General features: G+C 42.5%; 2 protein-coding genes across 11 annotated transcripts in view; both read left to right on the top strand.

Moving 5' to 3' along the window:
* The window catches only part of RCBTB2 (RCC1 and BTB domain containing protein 2), a 45,795-nt gene extending 26,001 nt beyond the window's left edge, over positions 1 to 19,794 (top strand). For 9 of the 10 annotated variants that reach the window (XM_012465143.3, XM_012465142.2, XM_012465148.2 and 6 more), the window contains 5 exons: positions 6,051 to 6,241; positions 6,888 to 7,014; positions 8,954 to 9,093; positions 12,261 to 12,391; positions 18,515 to 19,794. In XM_012465143.3, the coding sequence (XP_012320566.1) occupies positions 6,051 to 6,241; positions 6,888 to 7,014; positions 8,954 to 9,093; positions 12,261 to 12,391; positions 18,515 to 18,655 (730 nt within the window). In that variant the 3' untranslated portion in view covers positions 18,656 to 19,794. The remainder of the gene's footprint in view (positions 1 to 6,050; positions 6,242 to 6,887; positions 7,015 to 8,953; positions 9,094 to 12,260; positions 12,392 to 18,514) is intronic. The other variant, XM_064373562.1, reaches the window with a different exon arrangement.
* LOC105725920 (uncharacterized) lies at positions 1,518 to 5,126 on the top strand. Its single transcript, XM_064373565.1, is given in 3 exon segments — positions 1,518 to 2,529; positions 2,532 to 2,881; positions 2,883 to 5,126. Coding segments are annotated over 3 exon segments (717 nt in total). The 5' UTR covers positions 1,518 to 2,342; the 3' UTR covers positions 3,063 to 5,126.
* Positions 19,795 to 20,327: the final 533 nt, after the last annotated feature.

The raw sequence follows: 20,327 nt of genomic DNA, 5'->3' as shown, positions 1-20,327 counted from the left end.
TATTTTTGAATTATAATTTGGCTATAAAAATTATGGATGGGCTGCATGTTCACGCCTTTAATCCCAGCACTTTGGGAGGCTGAGGCAGGCAGATCACTTGAGGTCAGAAGTTTGAGACCTACCTGGCCAACATGGTGAAACCTCATCTCTACTAAAAATAAAAAAAATTAGTTGGGTGTGGTAGCACACACCTGTAATCCAGCTACTTGGGAGGCTGAGACAGGAGAATCTCTTGACCCTGGGAAGCGGAGGTTGCAGTGAGATTGTGACACTGCACTCCAGCCTGGGCAATAGAGTAAGGCTCTGTCTCAAAAAAAAAAAAATGGATGAATGTTTTAAACAAGATGTTGCTGATTTTCTTGGTTTTCCGTGCTTGAATTTCAAGTGGTGATTTCTGAACTTAACATTTTCAACCGGGCACTCCATCACGGGCGTATTGTGAGGGAGGGGCTGACAGGTCCGTGCTAGGACTTGTTCTGCACTTCTCCACCCTTTCCACTGACAGGAAACTCAAGTATATGTCATAACTTATCCCTCAGGAACCCTGGAGCCTTACTTCTGACTCTTCTGAGGCCCATTACAGGAGAGCCTGACTAATTAGGAACTGGATTGAATGTGGGTGGGGTGGGTTTCTGTTCTTAGTTACCTGTTCACAGAAGTGGGAAGGAAAAATCTGTCTACATTGTTTTCTTTGCTGGAACAACCATCCATCCAAGGGGAAACCTTTTAAATCTTCCCCAGAAAAAGATTTTATTTATGATGGAGAATACTGATATTTGTCAGCAATTTATGTTTGCATAAAAGTAAATTTAATGATTAAAATGGTCGTCTTCTCCCTAACCCAGTCATCCCCAATTTTTCTGAAGTTTCAGTTCCTTGGGGCAGATTGCCCAACATTTGCATCTTTGTTCTTAGTGTTCCCTAACAGCATATTTTAAATTAAACTGATGTAAAACTAACTTTGCCTTTAATTTCTGACAATTCAACTTTTGAGGTAGTGAGTATAATACTTGGGCTTTGACAAAACCAAGGTTGGGAATCCCTGCTGTGGATCTGTCCTCCTTGTCGTTTCTCTTCAAATATTCTTCTCCCTCACAGACGACCTTTTGCCCCTCCTCGAGGTTTTCTGGTTTCTGTTTTTTCTCACTCTCTTTTTCTTTTCTTTTCTTTTCTTTTTTTTTTAAGGTGGAGTTTCATTCTTGTCACCCTGGCTGGAGTGCAATGGCGCAATCTTGGCTCACCGCAACCTCCGCCTCCTGGGTTCAAGTGATTCTCCTGCCTCAACCTCCCGAGTAGCTGGGATTACAGGCATGTGCCACCATGCCCCGCTAATTTTTATTTTTTTTTAGTAGAGATGGGGTTTCTCCCTGTTGGCCAGGCTAGTCTTGAACTCCTGATCTTGTGATGCACCCACCTTGGTATCCCAAAGTGCTGGGATTACAAGCGTGAGCCACTGCACCCAGCCTCTCTGCTTTCTCATTTCTAGTACTTCATAACCAGTAAGCTCAGTGGTTGTTGTGGATTATTCCCTTGAGGTGACACAAAACCTGTTTATTACCAACATGTAGTGATTTTTTTTCCCCATTAAGATTGACTACAAAATAAAGTATGAAATATGCCAGACATCCCAACAGTTAAAGGTTAGCTCAGTTGATAGTCATTGTCTGTTGCATGTCTGACTGGAAAACTGGAAGGTCAACGTTTGCTGCTTGGTATAAATGCAGTTTAAAAACTGATGACCTTAGGTAATGGCAGGGTTCCTTAGTGGTTGCTTGGGTTGCAAGCCTAGACCTGAAGGTTTCCTCTAAACTTTCTCCACTCTCATTCCTGTAGCAGCTACTGCAGCCAGCCAAGCCTGCGCTCCACCCCTGACTTCCCATGTGGAGCTGGGTGTGCCAGGTAAATGTCACAAGGCCATGCCCGGGGATGGCCAGCATCACACGGCCTTCCCTGACCCACCCTTTGGCTCTGTCCCAGCCCTTCTCTAGAAAGTAGTCTCCCGCTTCAGGTCACCAGCTGCTCCAGGGGCAGAGGCTACCCAGTTTCATGGATGCTAATAACAAATAAGAACCATCTCAGAAGGGAACATAGGAACTGCATGATTTGGCTTTTCTGACGTTGGGGAGATCAGTGAAGGATGTTGTGATGCTTCAGTCACTGACATTTTTCACAGAACATTACCCCAAAGTACACAGAAACGATTCAAAAAATGTAGAAGTCTTTGCTTAGTAGGTCACTGCAGAAGTGCTGATATCTGAAGAAAGGAAGAGCAGTTCATGAATGCTTATCTCAGCGTTGTTCGTTGGGCTGCCCTCACCTCCCCTGCTCCCTGAGAATACCAGATGGCTTTACAATGGAGGTGGTTAAAACACAGAAGGCCTTTTTTCCTTTTGTTAGTGGCTCAGCTATCCGTACATTGGCCCCCACACCCGCCACCTGACCAGCATGGCCTCAGCCTCCCTCAGCACTGCCAGCTGGGGGTTTTCTTAGACTCCTCATCCTTGGGGCAACCTTCCACTCCTCTCCCTCCTCTGTGTTGACACCCGGGCCACCCTCATTACTCCTTGGCAGTCTAGCTTGCATTGGCCTCCCTGGCCAGCCTTCCAGACTGTTCTTTCTCTTCCTTGCAGCCTATCTTGCACACTGTGGCCAGGTCATTCTTTCTGAGAATACCATTTCCTCACCTCATGGCCCTGTTTACAAAGCTGTTTCCCATTTGCCTATCACGTCAGATCATATCAGAACTCTTTGGCTCTGGATTAAAGCTGATACCACTGTTCCTGGCAAGCCTCGTTGCCCTCTGATCCCAGTGTTGGCCTCCGTCACTGTCAGGCCTCGTATGATGCCACTCTCTGCTGTCCTGCTGTTTGCAGCTGTGCCTGTGCGTTTGCTCCTGCATTTCTTTCTGCCTCATAGGCTCTTATTCCAGGGCTCTGGCCAATCCAAAGCATTCATGGCCCAGTTACTCCCTTTTACTTGGAAATATTCCCCTGAGAAGCGCCCAGTTGTTTTTCCTTACTCACCGGAGTACATGTAGTCAGGGCCATACTGATGTTATTTAGGAATTATTTGCAAAGTCACAGATCTGGACTTCTCTCTCCAGCTAAATCATGAGTTCCTCAGGGCGGGCCCACAGTTCCTGAAGGAGCTGGCAAACACTTTTAGTCACAGCAGGAAGCCTTTTTCACTTCTCAGCTCTGCCAGGAACTTGTTTCATGTATGCAAAACCACAAACTGTGAGAGGACTGCTGCCCGTATCATGTTCCCCCTCACCTATTTTTTTTAAAGATGGTAAAGCCGTTTAAGTAACATGGCCCTAGAACTACCCTCTGACTCTGAGCCCCCTGTCCTGCCCACAGCACCAGGCCATGAAGACAAACCATGTCACTACCCTCACGTTTGCTTGTAACTTAGGAGGCTTACCAGTAAAATCAATGGTAACAGTAGATATACTTCTCTTTGGATACATTTATTCTGTTTCTTTCTCCCATTTCCTTTATTTGTTGGAAAGAATGTGCTGATTGAGAAGCCAAATATTACTAGCCATGTTCCCCATCTGGCATGGTTCTTTTGCACAGCACTGGATTAGGCCAGTGGACTGGCCTAACCCTGCAAATAGCAGGAAACGACTCTTCTAGGGAAGGTCTTAGTAACCTGACTTATCACTGAAAAAGCCGCTTTGCCACTTAAAATGCTGAGTAGTCATCCTCATGTAGAGAAACCTCTATTGTCATGCAACCATTTGCACACAGACATGGTAGCTGGTTGGCATTTAACGTTTTAGCATTTGATTCTCACACCAGCCCTGCAACTTGATGAAACCAAGGCTCCTAGGGGCTAAGTGACATTCCCCTAGTCACGCAGCCTAGTGGTAGAGTGGAGATTCAAACCTAGGTTTTGTTTTCCTTTGAGCTGAAATTACAAGATAAATAAACAAACCAACCAACCTAGGTTCGTTTGACTCCAAATCCTGAGCTGTCTACTGTGGGCCATTGTAGCCTCTTTTCCTCTAGTATTTTTGGGTGGTTTTCAAGAGCTAAGACTGATCTGCTAAAAAGTCAGTGAAATTGCTGCACATGAGAACAGCATGCATGTCTCACTCTCTGAGGCGAGCCGGCACAAGCTCCAGGTTCTGTGATGATGCCTCCCTCCTGGACTGGGAGCAGCTGCCTAAAGGTGGCAGTGAAGGATCATCCTCACCCTTCAGGTGCTCGCTCATGTCAGTGGGGTCTTACACACCTCTCCTTTGCTCTGTGTTGTTGAGTCTTCCTCAGTTAGTAAAGTCACCCATAAATTATATTCAGTAAGACAGACAGCACGTTACGTGCCTAGAGAGAATTAAGCCAGTGATTTGGCCTGCCAGGAACTGGCCATCTCGCTGAACAGATGAAACAGATGCATGGAACAGTAACAGGGCCAGGCTGGAGTGGTGTGGACAGGAAGGGCTGCAGGAGCTTAGGTGAGGGGAGACCTCAACCTCGGAGCAGTTTGAACTGGGCTTTACAAGATGGGTAGGGTTCGTAAGGCAGAGAGAAAGAACATTCCTGAACAACTGTGTATGAAGACATCGAAGAGCAATGAGAAAGCCTGTTTGCTGGAACATAGGGCGTGTAGACAAAAGTGACTTGAGAGATGGCTGTCCAGAGGTGATGCCAAATCATGGATGGAGTTATGTCTTGTGTCAGAATTTTATCTGAGGGAAACCGCTGCCCATGCGAGAGGTCTGATGAGAATGGTGTTCCAGGAGGATGGTTAACTTGCCAGCACTCTGTGAGTTGGGGCAGAGGAGAGAGTCTAAGGCAAGGGAGACCTGGGAGGCTGTGACAGGGGCCAGATGCAGGGTGCCCCCAGTGGTGGCTGAGGGCAGACAGTACATCTTTGTTTTTTAGCTGGATATTCTGAAGGATATGGTAAATGAGGAGGAAGAAGTCAAAGATGACCCTGAGGTTCTGGGCCTAAGTCTCTGAGGATACCATTGTCTGCTGTAGCAAGATAAAGATGGGGACTTCCCCTGAGTTAAAAGCATTTATCATTTTTCTTAAGTGTATGGTGGCTTATTCCGATAGAAAAGAAATTACTTCCAGATTAATAAGACAATGTTTTCCTTTAAGAAGTGTTCTGAGGCGGGGCCTAGTGGCTCTTACCTGTAATCCCAGCACTTTGGGAGGCCAAGGTGGGAGGATCACTTGAGCTCAGGAGTTCAAGACCAACCTGGGCAACATGGTGAAAGCTTCTCTACAAAAAATACAAAAATTAATCAGGTGTGATGTCTTGCACCTGTAGTCCTAGCTACTGTGGAGGCTGAGGTAGGAGGATTGCTTGAGCCCTGGAGGCAGAGGTTGCAGTGAGCCAAGATAGTGCCACTGCACTCCAGCCTGGATGACGGGGTGAGATTCCTCTGTCTCAAAGACAAACAAAATGTTCTGAAAACTACCTCCCCATCAGTCATGAACTTAAAGCAGTAGAGTCTATCACATGGTGATCCTAGAAAACTGCTCTCCTGAGTTCCAGATCACACAGTCTAGTGTGGGAGAAATACTGAATTTACTCTGTGTAGTAGGAGTTGTTATGACCCATATCATGCTAAAAATCCATTTACGGTGAAATCTTCATTGAAATATTTATTTATTGGCCCTTGGTCCAGATGGCCAAAATCTTTGTTATTTTCTTCAGCAAGTAATATTGTGGGGTAAAAAAAATTAAACCACCATTTTTTGGTGGGGGGAACACTACTCTCTTGAGTTATACTTGAATTTCAAAACAGGATGGCTCATATTTTTATAGGCCTACTGGCTGGAAGTGGTACAAACAGATCTTATGAGTTATAAGTACCATTGAAATGTGGCTTAAATGTAAATAACGGTTGGGTGCCTGAAAATTTTGGAGATGAGGTATATGAGTCATGTGGTGTTTTTTTCTTTTCTTTTCCTGACCCTTTTTGTAAATTTAATTTTATGATATACCACATCTGTTAAACCTGGGGGGAGGAAGACACAACTTGTTTCTGCCCCTGGTCACTGTGCTTATGTGGTGTGTGTTTGTGAATTTAGGATTATCGAGATTGCAGCTTGTCACTCCACCCACACGTCTGCGGCCAAGACGCAGGGTGGGCACGTGTACATGTGGGGCCAGTGCCGGGGCCAGTCCGTGATCCTCCCGCACCTCACCCACTTCTCCTGCACCGACGATGTGTTTGCCTGCTTTGCTACTCCCGCCGTCACGTGGCGCCTCCTCTCCGTGGGTGAGCTGGTCACTGTCCATTTGGGGGATGGCCCGAAAATCTGAAAAAGAACTCAGGGCTTTTACTTTGATAGTGAGGATTTTGTTAGGTGCACTATCATAATTTATTTCTCTCTGACAGGCTTCTGCAAAAGAGAACAAATTTTATTTTCTTAAAAACATCAGAAACCAGCATCAATACTAAATTTCTGTGGAGGTGGGGTCTCGCTGTGCTGCCCAGGCTGGTCTCGAACTATGGGCCTCAAGCCATTTTTCTGTCTCCACCCGCTAAAGTGTTGGGATCACAGGTGTGAGCCACTGTGCCCTGCCCTTATTTTACTCCTTTTAAATTTTACCAAGAAACCGTGTCTTTTAACTTTAGCTAGCATATTTACTCAAACGTTCTAAAATTTCATCAAAATTAGTGATGTGGCTTGGGACTTTTTCTTGTTATTTTGCCAGATTTATAAGCAGATGTGTGTGGGATTCTTATCCTTAATGATTACAGAGATGTAAATCTGTCTTTGGGGAAAAACCCCATTGCTCAATTGATCAGTTATTTTGAGGAAGTGGTATTTTCATGAGCATCAGTAGAGCAGTGCCATATCCTGGGCTGCAGGTTCATTGTGTCTATGCTAACTCTGGAAGCATTTGCATTATTCTCTTAGAACCTGATGACCACCTCACAGTGGCTGAGTCGCTGAAGAGGGAATTTGACAACCCCAACACTGCAGACCTGAAGTTTCTGGTGGATGGAAAGTACATTTATGCACATAAAGTCCTTCTCAAGATTCGGTAAGGAATCATTTATTTTGAGAGTTGAGAAAAATCATTCATTCAACAACTATATTTTGCACCTTAGTAATAATGAAAAAATGTAAGGCTGTTTTTGCCCTTACAAGCGTAGAGTGGAGCCAGAGGAAACATACATGAAACAAAAAATAACACAGGTGTGTGTGGTTCGGGGAATCGGTACCATTGATCGGTCACCTTGGCAGCAGGGAGCAGCCAGCACACACTGCAAGTGTGTCCTGTGCTCTGAACACCCTATAGATACTTGGATGTCCATCAGTTACCCTCTCTGCCTGGGAATCAAGATCAGTTCATAATAATCACTTTCTTTAATCACTTGTGGGATACTGAACTTTTAGATGCTTTATAAAAGAGAAGATCAAGGTCTTTCCAGACCAAAAGGGGCTGTGGTGAGGCTAGCACAGACATTTTAAAAATCACATTTGTGAACGTTTCTGAGCAATGAGCTGTATGCGTTTCAAGTGTGTAGTTTGATGAGTGCTGACACATGCACTCGCCTGTGAAACCACTGCCCCACATCCAGATAGAGAACATTCCCATCACCCTACAAAGACCCCTCATGTCCTAGCCCTGGGCGACCATGGCACCTTCTGTCACTGTAGATTAATTAGCATTTTCTAGAGCATACACAGATTGGATGATATGGGATGCATTCGTTTGTGCCTGGCTTCTTTCTCTTACATGATGATTTTGAAATTTATGATGTTGTTGTGTAACAGATATTTAAATCCTACTGCAGTGAGTCACAAACTCAACACAGCATTTTAGTCTCAAGTTCCCCTTTAGTAAGGTCAAGCTGTCAACATTTGTTCACTCTCACTACATCACATCAGCCTGCATGAAGGAAGGCAGGTGGAGTAATTTGCTGTAACAAAGTACTACAGGCTGGGTGGCTTAGGCAACATAAAGTTCTGGAGGCTGGAAGTCTCAGATCAGAAGCGTCAGTGGGATGGGTTTCTTGTGAGGCTGTGAGTGAGAATCTGTACCTGGCTCTTTCCTAGCTGCCAGGGGTTTGCTGAAAGTCTTTGGCCTTCCTTGCCATATGGCTGCTTAACTCCAGTCAGCATGTGGCATTCTCCCTTTGTGCATGTCTGTGTCCAAATTTACACCACCCCCCGCTTTTTTTTTGAGATGACATAGTCTTGCTCTATTGTCCAGGCTGGAGTGCAGTGGCTGCCATCTTGGCTCATTACAACCTCCACCTCCTAGGTTCAAGCGATTCTCTTGCCTCAACCTCCTGAGTAGCTGGGATTACAGGCTCCCACCACCTTGCCCAGCAATTTTTGTATTTTTAGTGGAGACGGGTTTCATCTTGTTGGCCAGGCTTGTCTTAAACTCCTGACCTCGTGATCTACCCGCCAGCCTTCCAAAGTGCTGATATTACAGGCATAAGCCACTGTGCCTGGTCCAAAGTTCCCCTTTTTATAAGGATGCCAGTCACATTGGATTAAGGCCCACACTAGTGACCTCCTAGTAACTTGATTACCTCTTTAAAGACTCTGTCTCCCAGTAAGATCACATTTTGAGGTATTGGCCGTTTTAGGACTTCAACATATGAATTTTTAGATGACATCATTCAACCCATAATGGAGTGAGGAAACAGAATCACTCAGATTTTATAAAAATAAACTCACTGATTTCTCTAAATGCTAATTAGTGGATGTGGTGTGAGAGAGATACCAGGGAGCCCAGCTCTGTCCCCATCAGCGCAGCCACTGGGGCTGCTTCCCGGGCCACCCCTGGCAGCAGGTTTGCATATGCCTGAATAAATGATTGTTTGAAAACTCAGGCCAGCAAGGAGAGTGAAGAGCCACAGCAAGGATGGGCCAGTGTGCACTTTTGAGAGAAGGAAGTGCTCCTCACAGAGGCCGTCTGTCCTGGCTGGGAAGCTAGGACCTGACATGCTGTTTTCTTCCTTCAGATGTGAGCATTTTCGTTCGTCGTTGGAAGATAATGAGGATGATATTGTAGAAATGAGTGAATTTTCATATCCTGTTTACCGGGCCTTCCTGGAATACCTGTACACAGACAGCATCAGCCTTTCTCCTGAGGAGGCAGTAGGTAATTGCCAAAGACTTAGGAAAACTTGGCAAAATGTTGAGGAACTAACAAGGTGGTTTCTATAGAACCTAAAAGAAAGTTGCTGTGAGGGTAATTACAGAAGTATTTCTTTTTGTGTGTGTTGAATCCAAACATGTTTCCCTTGTTACTACTTCATACAAAGGCTGACTGGACAGATAAGAGACAGAATTACCAAGTCATCACCACTGTGGAGCATTGCGGGCAGCAGCATGGAGGAAGGGACAGAGACCAAGGGGCACACGGCAAATCCCAGTGTCTCTACCAGGAGGGGCCCGGGAGTTCCACTTATTTCAGACCATGGACCGAGTCAATGAAGTCTGTGCCCAGCGACTTAGAAGGCTGGGAAAGTGGGCATTTCCAGATGGCCATAGGTCAGCTAAAAATTATATGGTTTCAGAAGAAAGGAAGAATGGATGAGAGAGAGAGAGAGAGAGAGAGAGAGAGAGAGTGTGTGTGTGTGTGTGTGTGTGTGTGTGTGTGTGTGTGTGTTGGGGTAGGGGTCATGGGAGAGGCAGCTAGCAGCTTCTGCCACAGGAGAGATATGATTTGTGTTTGAAAGATCAGTTATTATATTGGTTCAGATGTGAGATGATGGACTCCTAGGTTGGGGTTGTGTAGCAGTAGAAGTATTGAAAAGAGATCAGATTATAGATATATTTTAAAGATGTTGCTGAAGGGATTTGTTGATGGATGGGATGAGAGGTGTGAGTTGAGAGAGAAGGACAGCTGCACTGAGGTGCTTGGCCTGGGTAGCTTCTTAATGGAAGTCCTGTTCACTAAGGTGAGGAAGATGGAGAACAGGCTTGCTCTTGACTTTGAAAGTCAAAGGAGTTTCAGCTGCCCATTAGATACCCAAGTGGCAATTTTTTATAGGCCCACCCCTAAAATTTGCAGGGCTCTGGCCAAGACTCCACATGGAGACCTATGCTCCATATGGCTTCATTGTTGTCAGGTGGACTCCACCTGAAGCGAGGCATCTGCCTCATACCCTAAACTAAAATAAAGCCAGAGTAGAGAAAAGAGTTAATATTTAAAAAAAATGAAGTAACCACAGTACTAGACAACATATAAACGAGTATTTCTATAACTTGAGATGGACATCTAAGGCAGAAGCCATAAAGGACAGGATTTATAGCTCTGGTTTCAAAAGATAAGAAACTTTTATCCACCTAAAAATACCATAGAGAAAAATTTAAAGTTATATGTCAAACTCATGAACTTCAGATAAAATATGTTCAATCCTCCCACCTTGAAAAATTTTAATTTCATTAAGAACTGAAAGGACACATTTCAGTTTTAGTTGGCATTTAGAGTTGCAGGACCCCTGGAGTTGTGTGCCAGAGCCCAGTGGCACAGGCAGGATAGACTCCTCCTCCAGCAGAAGGGTGTGTGGGTACTCTAGCTTGCATGTCCAAGCTCTACCCACCCCCAACCCAGGTTACCCTTTTGGGTCAGGGGGTCTGCACATTGGTGGTGGGCTCTAAGGGAGGAAATACCCACACATATGGCCTCAGGGCTAATTATGCAGGCAGTACCAGGTTCCCAGGAATCCAAAGTGCGATCTAGAAGTGGGCATGTGTCTCCTTGGCCACCCTGTGCTGAGGGTGTGTGTGGAGGAGGCGCAGAGTTGGGGTTTGGGGCAGAGTCCTCTCTTAGGACAATGCTGCTGGCTTGTGTGAGTCTGAAGCTTGGGGCCAAAAACAATGAAGCCATTCACAACTCTCAAGATTTCAGAAGATTTCAATGTCCTCCAATGGGCTATCTGTCTTTCCTCCATAACTTTGATAATATTTCTTACACTAAAAAGCAAGTTTCCAACCAAATTCTACCACATGTACAAGATTTATTAGCAGATAGACACAAAAACAATTAATATGGTAATTAATTAATATGCTGCAATCTCAGCTCTCTGTCCTTTATACACTCTGTTAAGTACCTTGCATGAAAAGTTAGCTTGAGGTGCACATGACAATATTCTAGCAGCCGAATTCAGCTAACCTTTGGATCCTGGCTACCACTCATTTCACCAATGACAAACTAATTCTGACATTCTTTATGCTAATTACAAATCCTCCAATGAAGATTCAGAAAAACTAATAAGACCTTTCAGATGCTAATTGACTGCTTCAGAGTATTTCCTATCATTCCTTGAGGTTAATTAAAATTAATTTACATATGTCACTTCACCCAGTCTACATTGAATTACTTGAAAATAGATGATAGGTAATATAACAGGACTCACCTGCATATATAGATGATATTTAAAACCCTGGGGCTGGAGTTCTGGGAAGTAAGTGAGCAAAGTATCTGAGGATTTAACCCTGGGGCACTCAAACATTTGGAAGTCAGGGAAAATGGTCCAGCCAGGAGAACTGAGGAGCAACTAATTGAAGAGAAGAAAAATGCAAGCAAGTGACAAAGTGTCCTAAGGAGAGCATTATCAACCATATCAAATTCTGTGCCAATGTTGAGTAAGAGGAAACCAGAGAATATGGCACCCTGGAAGCCATTGTGACCGTCACAGGTGTGACTGCCACAGGTGTGACTGCAGTAGTGATGGGGATGGGGTTCTGCTTTGAATGGCTTGAGGTCTGAATGGGAGGTGGAAAAATGGAGACAGCAAATACAGACAGCTCTGTCTAGGAGTTTTGCTGTAAAGAGGATCAGAGAAATGGGATAGGGTAACAGGAAGCAGACACATATCCATGAAAGGGTTTCCTTTCCTTGTCTTTTCTCTTTCTTTCTCTTCTTTCCTTTTTTTCATGGTGGACACTCTTATAGCATGTGTGTGTGTGCTCCTGGGAATGGCCCAGGAGAAGCTGACATTGAGATTGCAGGGGAAGGGGTCACTCGAGGAGCACTTGCCTTTTTTTCTGGGAAAAAATATTAAAAATAAAATATTAAAGCTGTGCTCCTGTTTTTCAAGCACTAATCATTTGTGTATTGTATTTGCTCAGCTTGGCTGCTGTCCTGGGTAGAGCCCCACATTGAAGTCTAAGTGTCGGTCAGCATCAGTCTGTTTGCGCAGTGCTTCACTGAGGATTACATCCAAAATAGTGTCAAAATCATCTGTGAGTGGCTGAGTGAGCGAGTTTAAATCAGGATGCTGAAAATCACTCCCTGTAATAAACATTTCTTTCCACCAGGACTGCTAGACTTGGCGACATTTTATAGAGAAAACCGTTTGAAAAAGCTCTGCCAACAAACTATCAAGCAAGGCATCTGCGAGGAGAACGCCATCGCTCTGCTCTCGGCTGCGGTGAAGTATGACGCCCAGGTAAGGAAAGCTTGCTTCCAGCTGTCAGCCTCCTGGAGAAACTGAAGCGAGGTGTCTGCCTCATACCTTAAATTAAAACAAAGTCTGAGTAAAATTTAACGTTAAAGAAAATATGAAGTAACCAGAGTACTAGACAACATATAAGTGAGTATTTCTATAACCTTGGGGTAGACATCAAAGGCAGAAGCTAAAAAGGAAAGGATTTATAGCTCTGGTTTCAAAAGATAGGAAACCTTTTATCCACCTAAAAATATCATAGAGAAAATTAGAAAGTAATAAGACACTGGGAAAAACATTTGCAACATATAATGAAGCCTGTTCACCAGAGTAAATAACAAAAAGAGAATATGAACAGTTTGGTTGAAAGAAATGGACCAAAGAACGAATGATTCTATGAACAGGCAAAAAACATAAATGAAACAAGGTATAACTTTTTGCCTGTCAAAGCAGGAGTATATTTTTAGAGATAATATATAGGATCAGAAGAAGGGTATTCTCCTAAACTGCTGGGGAGAGTACAAACTGGTATGGAGAACAACTGGTATAGTATGTATTAAATGCCTTACATTAAAGACATAACTATTTAAGAATTCACTCATGAGTATTTACCTTGAGGAAGTAATCATGGATTTGGACAAAGACTCAGCTTCAAAGGTATTTACTGCAGCAATTTATAATTTTGAAAAATTAGTGAAAGTTAGTGTGAATAGTGGAGGCTTGTTTATAAAATGTTAATACCAAGAAATTATGCAGCTATTCAAGATATATCACTAAGTGAAAAACTACGATCCTATTTTCGTTTTTTACAAAAGTATAAATAGCTGAATAAAAAACTAAAATTCATTATCTACATAGAAAAAAAGACTGAAGACTATGGTTAGTGGTTATCTTTGAATGGTGGGATTACGGAGGATTTTTATTTCCTTCTCTTTGCTTATTTTTTTGAACTTTTACAGTGGCCATGTATTGTTATGATAATAAAGAAAGGAAAGAAAAGTGATCTTAGAACCAAATCTTTAGGAAACAGGCCATAACTTCTTGGAGTCAGTTTCCTTTTGGTAGAAGGATATCCTCTCCTTTTGTCAAAAGACAGAGACATTTTAGTAGATAAAAGGTTATAACTTTTTTCTGTTTATGTAAATAATATTATGCTTATTAAAGAAAATTTATAAAAGACAAAAAGTATGAGGAGGGTAATGACTTATCAACCAGAGAACAATTAGCATTTTCATATAACAGCTTCTGAGTTTTTGTTTTGTGTCACATTATGTATTTGTAAATACATTTAAAGTCTAGGTTTTTTTTTTCACTTAACATTTAACAAAAACTACTACCTCAAAACATTGACATTTAAAAGCACAGTGAATGTTTGTTTTATATTAAGGCAATAATATACTGGGCACTTACAACACAGCATGTTTCATGCTCAAACAAAATCCATGCACTTTTCCTAGTCTGTGCTTTAGACTCATGCTGATGAGCCATGGTGATGGAGGGCCATCTCCCATGTCAAGATGGTGGCACATGGTGTTTGCATCTGAATCAGGCTTCATTTTTAATACTTTTTCATATTCTCTATTTATGTGAATTATTATTTGTCTGGCTACCTTCCAGCTCTTTGTTTTTCTAGAAAGTAAGCTCTTTGAGGCATGGCAGGCACTTTGTTTTACTCACAACCATATCCCCAGTGCCTAAGATGGCATCGGACTCATTAAATACTCCTGTAATGGATGCTCAGTTTTGCCTATAGAGGCGCACTGTTTTACTACAGCCTGTCCAGCTAATTGCTGTGCCCTAAATTAGTATAATAGACTACAAGTAAAATATACTGTATATGTACTTAATGTAAAACACAAGCTTCCGTAAATAAAGAACAGTGCTGTATTCGATCTGCCTGGCTCAACTAAGCAAGAAATGAGCTCTTTCAGCAAATTACTATCCCTCATGCTGGACTGCCACTTAGTACATAATTAATATGAGCCAGGGTTTATTCTAAGCACAGTTCACATTGCATTTACGCCTCAAAACAACCTTATAAGACATAGGCATTATTATATTAGATCCAATTTATAAATGAAGAAACTGAAGCTTGGGGAGATTAAGTAATCTCAGTAAACTAGTAAATTGCAAAACTGGAATGCAGTCCAAGATTGGGCACATTTTAAAACCACATGTTTAACTACAATTCTCCATTGTCCTCAGTATTTTGAAATCAGGAGTATTTATGCATGGATTCAACAAATATTCACTGAATGCCTGTGACAGGCCTGGCACTGCCCTAAGCACTGGGGTACTGCAAATGAACAAAACAGACCAAAGTCTCTGCCCTGTGGGAATTTCTGGTGAGGGGAGACGAGTGATAAATAAATGAATAGGATATATAAGTATGTCAGATGGTGACAAGTGATATGGAAAGAAGTAAGCCGGGGAAGCCAGCCTAGGGAATGCCATGCCGAGATAAAGTGGAAATTTTAAATAGAGTGGTGAGGGAGGCAAGACATCACTGAGCAGGTGACTCGAGCAGAGACTTGAAGGAGGTGTGGGTGGTGTGTTTGGGGAAAAACAAGACTGGTGTGGATGGCACAATGGGAAGGGAAGTAGCTGATGAGGCAGGGGGATGGTGCAGTGGAGGTGCATGGTGGCATATGAGGGAGGAGACAGGGCCCACAGAGCACACATGCAGGTTTCAGGAATCTGAGTTCCAAGGGGAGTGGCCACCACAGGGTTTGGAGAGGAGCAGACGTGATCTGATGAGCATTTGAAAGTAATCCTCCTGGCTGCTGTGTTGTTGAGAAGAGAGAGTGTGTGTGTGTGCGTGCGCGCGTGTGTGTGTGTGTGTGTGTGTATGTGTGTGTAGCGGAAGGAAGGTACTTAGGAGGCTGTATAATCCAGTAAGTGATGATGGTGGATTGGTCCAAGTTATCACCTGTGGGGATGGAAAAAGTGATTAGATTTTGAATACATTTTGGAAGTAGAGCCAACAGGATGTGCTGATGGATTAGATGTGAGGAAAGAAATTAGAAGACTTGGTCGGGCGCGGTGGCTCACGCCTATAATCCCAGCACTTTGGGAGGCTGAGGTGGGTGGATCACGAGGTCAAGAGATCGAGACCATCCTGGTCAACAAGGTGAAACCCCGTCTCTACTAAAAATACAAAAATTAGCTGGGCATGGTGGCTCACGCCTGTAGTCCCAGCTACTCGGGAGGCTGAGGCAGGAGAATTGCTTGAACCCAGGAAGCGGAGGTTGCGGTGAGCCAAGATCGCGCCATTGCACTCCAGCCTGGGTAACAAGAGCGAAACTCCGTCTCAAAAAAAAACAAAAACAACAAAAAAGAAAATAGAAGACTTAGGAGCTTCTGGGTCTCAGCAACTGTAAGGATGAAATTGGCATTTATTGAGATAGAGAAGATAGAAGCAACATTTTTGGGGAAATATCAGGAATTTGGTTTTGAATATGAGAAGTATGTGATGTCTATTAGACATCCAAATGGAAATGTTTAATAAGCAAATTGGATAAGCAAGGCTGGAAGTCAGAGAGAAATGTACCGAAGTCAAAGCTGTGATGCAGTGACGTGACAGGTTTGAGGATTAAGTCCTGCGCACTCCGTGTTTGGAGGTTGAGGAGATAAGGAGACACCAGCAAAGGAGACTGAAGAGGAGTGAGCAGTAAAGGAAGAGAGAAACCAGCAGACCACGTCCCAGAAGCTGGGAAAGAAAGCGAAACAGGAAGGAAGAAGTCCGAACCACACCAGATGCTGCTGGCGTGTCTGCAGGAGAGCTGAGAACTGATGAGTGGGGTCTGGCAGTGAGAACGCCTGGGGGGCCTTGGCAAGCAATTTTAGCGTAGTGAGGCAGGAGGTCTGATTGGAGCGTGGAAGTAAGAATTGAAGGTGGGGAATAGAGGCAGCTTTTCATGGGAATTTTATTATGAAGATTAAAAAGAGGAAGAGGTTTGGAGGCATTTGAGGTAAAACTACTTTTTTAAGATGTAGGAGATGGAAGTTGTCTAATGGTGCAAATCACTCAGTGGAGCAGAACAAGCTGGTGATGCAGGGGACAGTTGCTAGAGCACTGCCCTTGAGTAGGTGGAGCAGTGGGATCCAGTGACAGAGCAAGGGGCCCTGCTTTATATAGGGTGTTGGACCATTGATCCAGAGAACATTGTGTCCACAGGCCTCTCTGTAACAGGCGAGGAGATGTGGTAGGACAGGCTTGTGGAGGTTCTTTTCAAGTGATTCTGGTTCTCAGTGAAATAGGAAGTCACGTTAGCTGAGGATGAGGATGAGAGGGGAGATGCCAGGCTTATGGGGAGAAGTATGAGAGTCCTGTAGGAGAATGAGCAAACTAGGAGAATGTGGTTGGATTGCAGGACAGAATAAAGGGCCCTGTTTTGAACATGAAGCTGTATAGAGCGGTAGCATTCATTAGGCTACATTCTTTAACTGAACAATAATGAGGGCCTTGTTTTATATGGAAATAATTCCCTGATAACCAGTACCACCCTATGCCAATTTATTGAATTCTTAGAATCACAGGAACTCTTTCAAAGTCCTGTCCATATTTAATATTTAGGGGAAAATCCCATTCTAGAAAAGTAAAGGAGCATGGATCCAAGCGATAACTTTTTAGGGTCCTTTCATTCTCCCATTAATTAGCAATTTTCCTGATGCTATTGAGATCTGTGAGGTGTCAAACTGCCCTGCCACCTAACTCCAAACACATTCTGTGTGTGGTGTAGGTATGAATTTCTCCATTCCTCTCTGTAGAGTTCAGCCAAAGAGATGATGCATCTCTATCTGGTTTCACTTTCATAGGCTATAGGCAAAAATGTCATTTCTAAAAATTTAACCAACAGCACATCATTTTAAATGGATCCTGGGATAGTCAGCATGTATCAGTGAAGCACATTTTTATGTATAGTGTGCTGTGATACAAGTGGGTGTGTGAATTTCCCTGTTTGTCACTGAGGGCTTACCTGGGACAGAGACACGTCATATTGCTGGTGTGGCACAGCAGCCTGCCCAGTTACGCTCAGGCATGAAATAAACATTTTACTAGTATAGTTTCTTTCTTTTCTTAAAAGAAAATGTACTGTAGGTTTATATGTACATTGGCAAGGCTATCAGCATTGCTATTTCTTCTGTCTATTTTTTCCATTTGCTATAATTTAGAAGAAAAGGCTGTCATGTGTAATATGTCTATGTAATTGCTTAAAAAGTATTTGGAGCTTTCTTTTTTTTATAAATTACCTACAGTAGCTTGGAGAAGAAACTTAAAAATTGACCACCACCTAGTGGCATTTTGTCCTGGGCCAAGTAACCTAGGGTTTGAGGCATATCGGAGGTCTCAGCAGCCTGGCCTCACTTCTTCAGGGTCAAAAAGCATCTGGTCAGCCTCATTCTGATTCTCAAGTTATAGTTCTAATCAAGAGAATTACTACAGCATTAATCTTTGGCCCAGAGTGCATTACAGTAAGCCAGAAAACACTAATCTGTTGAGTCTCTCTTACCAGAGCCTTGGAAGTCATGATTTCTTTAAAGCATTTTCCCAGTTGAGATTATTGAAGGCATATGTAGTGTGATCAAATCCATCCATCCCATCCTGTGTCGTCTCATAAAGGGAAAAACCAGTGGCCTGTTAGTGACTGCAGAGCAGCAGTTTCCCAGCATTACTGCTTTTTATGGCTTACCTTTTTCTTCCACCAATTCTTTATAGGCAGACATACTTAAAGACCCTGATATAAATATAAAAGAGGAGTTATAGGGCTTTTGACAGATATTGAAAGTGGAACCAACAGTTACAAATACTGTCACTAGACAGAGGTGCCAAAGACTTTGTACACTCACTTGCCTATTTCTGGGAAGAAAAAGTCAGATTCTTTGCCTAGGTTAGTGTGGAGGAACTTGAATGTTACTCTGTGCTATTTAAATTTTTACAAGCATAGATGATTCATATGTGTTATACTTTTTATGACTATTCTTTAGGTATTGCCATGCTATCATTTCCTCCACTTGGCTATCAAATCTTTTATCCTTGCCTAACTTGTTTTAGCAATTTTCATACTATGTTGCATTGAATTAGGAAATATGAATTTATTAAGCCATCTGTGTTGTTGTTCCTAGGATTTAGAAGAATTCTGCTTCAGGTTTTGCATAAATCATCTGACTGTAGTAACACAAACTTCAGGTTTTGCAGAAATGGACCATGATCTCCTGAAGAACTTTATCAGCAAAGCAAGCAGAGTTGGAGCCTTTAAAAATTGATCCCATCTGCAGGAAAGGAGTTTTTGAGCCTTTCCATTTCCCCTGCAAAAGCCAGAGATGAATCACTTCTCTTTACTTAATAGTATGTATCATGAGCTACATTTGGCTGAGTACTTGTATCTGTCAAAAGAAGGATGTTGGTGAGTGGTCTTCATCTGCCTAAATCCAGAGTTTATGTAGAAAGCATTAATGTTCTGATCAGATGTGACTAAGTTCAAGGAAAAAAAATTGAAATAATCTTATTTACCATTTCCTCTTTTGAGTCACTTATGTTGGACACCTTTGGTACACTGGTCTCAGTATACGCTATTCTGGCCCAAATGTTCCATTATTCAGCTGGCTAATACCACATACATAGCTTGACAAGGAGTGCTGTCCTTACCACATTTTCAGCATTCAGCACAGTGCCTTGCATATAGTAGGCACTGAATTTATTATAAATCTTCAGTATGTCCTGAGAACAACTTTCATTGTAGAATACTGGGGGAAGGAATAACTTGCACAAAATAAACTTAAAACAGCCTGTAATTATTGAGGTTCATATTCTTCTGGTATGTCATTCTGAGAAATTGTAGCTAATTTAGAGCATTATTTAGAATTCACAAAAGGCCTTGGCAATTAAATTGTCAGAGGCCCAAGGGCTAATTTTAATTTTTTATTTACTTGGAGTCATTCATTAATTTCTCACATGGGATTATGGAGTCTGAAGTATTATCTTTGAATGAAATTCCTGGGCTGATCTGCCTTACATAATCACATAAGGTCCTTTGCTTTTCTTTGTGTTAAGAGGGATTTGCCTCTGTAAATGAAAATGACAATGTGTTTTTCTTGTAGCTGACTTTCATGTCACTATGAAATAGGTCTCTTAACCTGGCACCAGTATAACTATAAAGTACTAGCTGAAAAGGAACTGATACTTACATTTCATGGACAGCATTAACAAGAATGAGATAAACTTCACTTTTTAGATCAAAACAAATTACCTAATTGCAAAAGAGAAACTGGAATGGAACACAGTGTCAGATTCTTCTATTGTGTATCTCACAATATCATGTAAAGAAAACTCTTTTGGAATTAATTCTTGTTCTGATGCTGAACTATTTGATAATAAAGTGCTTATTTGCAGATAACAGAACAAATGTGTTGGGTTTTTTTTTTTTAATCCCAAAGCAGCAGCCAAATTAAAAAATTATCAACCTCATGTCTTTTAGATGTACATAAATCAGTAGGATATATTATACTCTTGTAAAGCAGTTACTCAGATAAAGTCTCATAGTAAAGCCCACCTGGAACACAAATAGATTATAAACAACCTAATTATTATTCATTTTATTGCCTTTGCCTGCTCTTTATTGGTGAGGTGACTTTTTTGAAGATTATTTTTATAGAGCAGTTTTAGGTTTACAGCAAAATTGTGAAGAAAATACAGAGTTTTCCCTTATGCCCCCTGCCCTTACACATGCACAGCCTTCCCTGCCATCAACATCCCCCACTAGAGTGGTTGAACCTACTTGGACACATCATTATCACCCACAGGCCATAGTTTATATTAGGGTCCATCATTGGTGGTGCACATTCTGTGTGTTTTGACAAATGTATAATGACCTGTGTCCATCACTACTGTATCATACAGAGTAGTTTCATTGCCCTAAAAATCCTCTGAGCTCTGCTT

Source organism: Aotus nancymaae, unplaced genomic scaffold (assembly GCF_030222135.1).
Source record: "Aotus nancymaae isolate 86718 unplaced genomic scaffold, 86718_ANA_hifiasm-v0.15.2.pri h1tg000009l, whole genome shotgun sequence".
In the NCBI taxonomy this organism is placed as follows: domain Eukaryota; kingdom Metazoa; phylum Chordata; class Mammalia; order Primates; family Aotidae; genus Aotus; species Aotus nancymaae.
Note: the sequence above shows the minus strand (reverse complement) of the source record. Positions and strands in the feature narration are given on the sequence as shown.